The 6,967-nt window shown below is 46.1% G+C and overlaps 1 protein-coding gene across 4 annotated transcripts in view; it reads right to left on the minus strand.

Annotated features, from left to right (window-relative positions):
- Positions 1 to 6,730, minus strand: part of CARMIL1 (capping protein regulator and myosin 1 linker 1) — a 190,247-nt gene extending 183,517 nt beyond the window's left edge. For 2 of the 4 annotated variants that reach the window (XM_066560915.1, XM_066560907.1), the window contains exons 1-2: positions 6,600 to 6,730; positions 2,652 to 2,749 (exon numbers count right to left, since the gene is read on the minus strand). In XM_066560915.1, the coding sequence (XP_066417012.1) occupies positions 2,652 to 2,749; positions 6,600 to 6,639 (138 nt within the window). In that variant the 5' untranslated portion in view covers positions 6,640 to 6,730. The remainder of the gene's footprint in view (positions 1 to 2,651; positions 2,750 to 6,599) is intronic. The other 2 variants (XM_066560935.1, XM_066560924.1) reach the window with 1 other exon arrangement.
- Between the last annotated feature and the right edge of the window lie 237 nt (positions 6,731 to 6,967).

A 6,967-nucleotide genomic window follows, 5' to 3' on the forward strand; every position in this document is an offset into this window, starting at 1 on the left:
AAGCCATGAGCACATTTCACAACAGCTCTGGGGTTACCTCGATGAGGGCAACTAGTATTTTCTCCTTATTAAGTGCTACACCCAAAGTATGGCACCTAACTTGCTTATAAACACCCAACTACTAATAAAATTCAACCCAAAATCTCAAAACAATCCATTGCCCTATGTGCACTCAAGAGAAAGTACTCAGAAGATTAATGTTTCAAAACCAAGCTCTCAGGAGTCAAGGAGTGCTGGCATGAAGGTTGCCCATGCAATCACATTTGAGCCCACTGGTGCGTTCACTTAAGGATACAGTCTTCAATTACTGAGCTGCTTTTGCTGCCAGTACTTCATTCAGCATTCCATTTGACAGGCTCACCCAAGGCACAGCAACTTTGGTTTTACCCACACCAGTCGGAACACGGCCATATGCATTATTTACTGAAAACCTTTCAGTTCCACCTCAGAGTACAAAAAATCATTGTTTTGCAGGCAGATTTCCTGTAGCATTTAGTACTAAGCACTCACTTCTGAAGCAAGGTTATTTATTTTCAGTGTCACTCTTTTGATGAGAGAAGGGTATATGTCCTCTACTACACAGGTAAGAAGTGAGACTGTGCTGACACAGTAAGGCCACAAAGTCTCCATTAATTTAATGTACCAAACTTGAAGTGTTTCTGGTGTAACTCTTTTCAGAGTATTCTGCATTTCATAGAACTTTGCATCCCCAAAGTGAACCACAGTCTCTACAGGCCTTTGCCACAGCAGACAACATTCAGCACCTCTGCAAAAAAGAAAAAAACTCCCCAAAATGACAAAAAGCATCCCAAAAGCCCAAATGAACAAAAAACCCAAAGCAAACAATCCCACATAAAGATTTACACAGTCAGACAAACATTGTAAAAAAAGCATCTTTAGTGATTTGCAGTTTCCTTCTACAGCAAAGGAAAACACAAAATCCAATTCCAGCAGTCAATATAATCAATTTCTCTGAGAATAAAAACTTTTTTTCCCCCACCAAGATAAATCTCCTGCATTTCTGCATCAAAGAACAAGTGGTTATACCAGACAACATCCAGTAAATCATTCCCCTGAAACACTTATGTTGTGCACTGAAACCTACATGTATGTACACCAGTAGTGCTCACTAACTCATGAACCTCTGAAATGTTCTCTCCCTTTCAGTACCTCTTCAGTCATGGAAGGTGAAAGTCCCCCACCTGAGAGCTTAGGAGATTAAAGAGAGAAAAAACACCCAAGGCACATTTAGGCATTTTATTACCAAGTAGTACATCCCTCAGAAACTTCACTGATGATTCAAAGCTTGACATTCTCTTGATCCCATCAGTTCAGAACAGTATTTCAGTATTTCCACAATATATTTCAGTATTGATAATAGTTATGATTCCATGTAAGTCCAAAAGCCAATCAAGTGTAACTACTTCAGTGAAACCTGTCAGCCTTCCCTATAAACATGGCTTTCAAATAAATAGAGACAATCAATCATCATTCACATATTCAATCTATTTCCAGTACAGAAACTGTAAATCAAGGAACTAGATATAACATGGGTAGATATTAAACAGAAAATATTTCACGTTTCTTTAAGTAGTGGCTCTTACAGAAAAGTGAGCCATTATCTACAGTCTTAATGCCCAGGGATTGTACTTTAAGAAGATAATTCAGAAGCGATTAAAAAGTTGTGGTTTTGAAAGACAAAATAGCACATTTGCATGGAGAATGTACCTAATATCTGTGATAACAGCTTTGAAAACAAAACTTTCAAATACGGAACAGCATGAACACAAGACACCAAATTTCAAATATCTCGCAAAATATTATGGTAGCATTGTACTTAATTGTGCTTTTTACTCTAAGAGTTCTCCTCATAGAAATTTATCAAAAGAGCAAGGAAATACAGTTCCATGTCTTTTTGTGTGTTCAAGATAGTATGCAAATGTAGCAGCTCATTACCACAGCTTTCTTCCTATCAAGAGAGACCAGCAAAACTATTCTTGAGAAAACAGGAAAGCATACTTAAGTGAGATTAATTTGACGCTTTCCTCCATTACAGTTTTAAGAACAATTCAGAATCCCACACATTAAGCATTTATTTTAAAATGCAGATGTAGATGCATTTTAAAATGTAAATGCATTTTAAAATGTAAATGCATTTTAAAATAAAGACTCAACATGTTGAGAATACCAAAAAACACAGTCATTTGAGTTCAAAAAGCCCAATAGTTTTACTGTTGCTCTTCACTGCATAACAGCTTCAGATTCTCAAAATTAATTCTACACACTTCATTTTGCATTTCTTGGCCACTTAAAACTCTTATGGATATAAACAGGAAACCTAACCAGCAAAGGCAGCAGAATATTTTAGAACAGGTTCCGATAATAGTTTGCTTTATCATCAGTCCACAACACAATATCCAAAACTCTGAAAAATAACTCAGTGATAAACAAGTGTGTGTACACATACACAGCTGCACACCAACCCTATGCAGGCTACCATGAAAGCCAGAAAAAGTAAGAAAATAAATCACATGGACATCTTATGGCACACAGAAAGTTCAAAGAATACTTCCAGAGGAGAATTAATGCATTCTGAAAAGATACTGGCTTTTCCTCTGCATTTGTAATCTGAGTCATTCTATTGTACTTACCAGTATTTTGTTATCCACTTTATCTCCCTTGGTTTCCAGCTTTACTTTCTTCTTGACAGAAATTTTGATTTTCCTCCCAATAACATCCCTGACGCTTTCTGAAACAAAAGAAAATATCTTCATTAAATACCTTCAGTGTCAACACAAGCAGGAAACAGATGCCACTGTTGAGTTTTCAGAAAGACTCAGAGCTATGTTGTCCAACTGCTTGCACTCATGGAAGTCTCATGCAGATGCACCAGTACTAAACACAACCTAACACAAGTACAATTTTCTAAGTATGCCATCTACACAATAAATTGTATCTATTATGATAGCATCATTGATGTCATATGCCTGGATTCCGAACACAATTTGATATTTTTTCCCAGCACTACTTACATATCAAAAGCACTCCCAAGACAAGCCACAGCACTGCTTAGCTCCATTCTGGGAAAATAAAACAAATTCTTCACTGCTATTATTGGTACCTGAAAAGCTTACTAAAGCAAATCAGCACCTTGCATTGCACAAATTTCAACCTCTTGTTAATATCAAGGAGGCTAAATGGGTCAGGCAATGGAAGAGCAACTGTTCACACATTTTACACTCTGTGCTTTGAAGTAGCAAAGCAAACCAAGCAGACTTCCAGATAGTAACACCTGGCAGCTATGCAGAGGATGCTGTGGAGGCAAAATTGGTCTTGGTCCAAATCCCAGCAACAATGTAGCCAATCCACAGTGCCAGCACCAAAGCTACCTTAGTTGCCATAACGTTTTAATATGTACATGCACACACATGTATACACAGTCTCTGCCAATTATGACACGAACCAGCTTTTCCCCTGAACATTTGCACCCTGGCCTGAAGGGAACAGACACACAGGGAACTGTGTCTAGAAAGCTTATACAACTACTGACACTGATGTAATTGAGAGATAAACAGAGGAGTTCATCTAGAAGAGCCAATTTGGCACTTTCCGTAAGTTTCACTCTCCAGCCCCCACTGAAAGGGAATGAGAAAGAAATCTTTTAAACACATTAACCTATTTTCAGCCCAACAACAGGCATCTGTAAAAGGAAAGTCTCCACCCTCCCCAGACACATACACTTTGCCCTCGGGCACGCTTAAGTTTAAAAGCAAAAATGAAAGATAATAGGCTATTCCTAAGGCTTTTAATTATAGTGCTCTGTATAGCGCTTTTCTGCACAATTTTCATTCGGTAGTCAGAAGACGTTAGCACAAACAACACACCATTTATTAAGCCTGGATGTTTAACCCAGGCCACTGTGTTCTGCCTGCAGGGCAGAAGGGTGTGCAAGTCAGAAACGTGGCTGGTCAGAGAGACTCTTCACCCGAAAGAGCTCTTTCTGCAGAATCGGCATGTTTTCCCCAGGAATTTTAATTTTCCTATCAGGACACAAAAGCTCCTCGGTAGCAGCGGCTTGCCCAGCGAGAAGCCTGTCCCAAGCCGCGGCAGCCCCGGTGGCAGGCAGCCAGCGCGGCCGGCTCCCAGAGCAACCGCTTGGTCCGCAGCCAGGCTGCGAGATCCTGGAGCAGCCAGGTGAGCAGAACCCCGGGGGAAAGTCCAGCCCGATGTGAACTGCTCTCCCAAGGCTTCCTCTCCCATGGGTAATGCCCAATTCCAGTCTTTCTGCCCCCTTTCTTCTTCGGGAACTCAGAAGCAGGTTGATCACAGAGTCTTTTTTCATCAAGTCCTGTGTCCTTGCAGAAGGTATTGCTGCTGTCTCTGCTACTTTACCTCCACGTGCAGCCTGTGCTTTTTGGCTTCTCCTCTCCCACAAACAGCTCCAGGTGCCTACATCTAGCAGGGGACTTCCTCCTAACACACCTGCATGGAGAGGCATGCTTCCCTTTGCTGTCCCACATGTCCCACGCAGCAGAAATGGGAATGACTGCAAGCCCTCAGCTCCAGCACTCTTACTCCAACAAGCCATAGGGAGAGAAGGGGCCTGGGACCCCAGACTGCACAAAGCATCATCAGGATGTCAGCTCCTCACAAGGCTCTATCTACCTGAAAGGGCTAAAAACACTACTTCAAGGAGCTAAGATAGAGATTTCATAGATACTCTGCATGGGACTGAAGACAATTCCCTCCACATTGGGTGGCAAGTGGACTCAAAATAAATTTTCAGACTGAGAGATGGAAACATAATAAACATTAAGGTTCACTTTTCTAATGCTGGAGGCTTCAGACATCCACACCTGGGAGAAGTGGATCCAGGCAAGCCAGCAGTAAGAGAGGGTTTCTTTGAAGACTATGACCTACGAGACCTGACAAAGGTCACACGGGAAGTGAGTAACAGAACAAAAACTGCAGCTCAACCACTCCTACCCCCAGTTTAATCTCCACACCTGGAGGATTAAACCTCCAATCACTCTGCGTTAAAGCACATCCTTTCATCCTGCTCTCAAAACATGGTTATTACAAAGAGCCTATTTAGAGGTTAAATTTTAACATGCAGACACCAAAATACTGCTAGAAATTAAACCAATCTACATGAACAGATCCCCACACCTCAAATAGCCCTTAACAAATCCAGCTGAGTGAGTGCCGGGCACCAGGGCTGGGGGGTAATTCTTAAGGTGGTTCAAAGCCACCAGAGGAGGCTGTGAAGGTGCTCACCTTATTCTCCCCTGCAGTATGAAGCACATCTCACCTACAAAACTAGAGTGCAGACCCATGGTGAATAAGAAATACTGTGTATTAGCACTCAAACATGCCTGGCCACTTTAAAATAGGAAAACTGCATGGTTTTAACCATAGCTACTCCTAGAACTCTTCCCAGCTCATAATTTCTTAGCAGCAAGCTATAGACTACAATCTCTCTGTAATCCACATGGTTTGGAGACCAAAAGGACTGCAAAATAGAGCTATTTTGACTCTACAGAAAAAATATCTGCAGCAGCTGCAAATGTCCACCCAAACTTTACTTATATTTGATAAATGCTAAAATCACTTGCTGAGGAAACTGAAGGAAATGCAACAATGTACATTACCTAACTACGGTTTGAAGGATTGTATTCAACACCACTTATACCTTGCTGCCTGACAAATTTCTGTTTCCATCTGTCCTTAAGACAACATTTAAATTATTACAGTGCTGGTGAGATCTTTAGATAGCTCTTCAACAGGCAAAAAGGAAATTCTGCCTCAACAAGGTAGCTGAGGGCCTGGAGCATCAGACCTGTTATCCCCAAATGACACTGGTTACACACACGCCGCCTGTGTAACGATCCATTTATTGGAAGCTCCCCAAAAGAGGTGACAGCATTTTCAGGGTCCTCGCCATCACCTGTGACTGAGTTCCTAAGGGTAAACCACGCAGGATGGAGGCTCGTGTGCACGGGGCCATAAAACTTTAATTACAAATACCCTCTCTCCCTCCTACATCCAGGGGAAAACGAATCTTAAACTAGGCAAAACCCGGGAGGATAAATAAAAAAGCACCGAATGGAGCTGCAGCCCGTGCCACCAGGCTGAGGCGCACCGAGGACGTGCCCCAGGCGGGCGGCAGTGCGGGGGGCCGGGGCAGCTTCCCAGGGCGTCCGCCAGCGCTCGCAGCCTGCCGGCACCCCGGACACACCGCTCCGGAGGGGGGACACACACCGTGCCCCGCCGCGGCCCCCCGAGGGCTCAGTCCCTGCCCGTGGCCGCCTCCCCTGCCCGCCGCAGCCCCGCAGCCCCCGCCCGCCCATTCCCCGCACGCAGCAACGCGGCCTCGCCGCCCCCCGCCGGCTCCTCCGAGTCCCTCCAGCCCCGAGCGGAGCCCCCCGGGCTCCCTGGCGCGGCGCTTCCCCGGCTCCACAGACCCATCCCCGGATTCCCCCCAGCCCCATCTCCGGCAGCGCTGCATCCCGCGCACGGCGGCCTCCAAACTTGCCCCCGCAGCACCTTCGCCCGGGACCCCGCAGCCCCCATCCCCGCCGCCATGCCCCGTCCCTTACCGATCAACTCTTTGGGGACGTCGGAGCTCTCCTCGGCCATGGCGGCGGCGCTGCCCGGCGCCCGGGGGTGCCCGGCGGCGGGGCTGCTTCAGCGGCGCGCCGTCCCTGCGCCGGGCGAGGCGGGCATGCACCCAGCGGGCGGGGGAGGAGGAAGAGGAGGGCCGGCCGTGCGCCTCGCTGCGGAGCACGGGGTGTGTGCGCGGCGGCGAGCGCGGGCGGAGGGAAGGGGCTTCTCCCGCCCCCGCGCTACATGCCGCCCCCGGCCGCCGGCGCGGCCAGGAGGGGCATTTCCCGGGAGGGATGGATGGTCCGCAGGCGGCCGTCAGGCGCGGCGCTGCGGGCTCACGGCGGCCCCCGCACCGGCTCCC

This window comes from Molothrus aeneus, chromosome 1 (genome assembly GCF_037042795.1).
Source record: "Molothrus aeneus isolate 106 chromosome 1, BPBGC_Maene_1.0, whole genome shotgun sequence".
NCBI lineage: Eukaryota > Metazoa > Chordata > Aves > Passeriformes > Icteridae > Molothrus > Molothrus aeneus.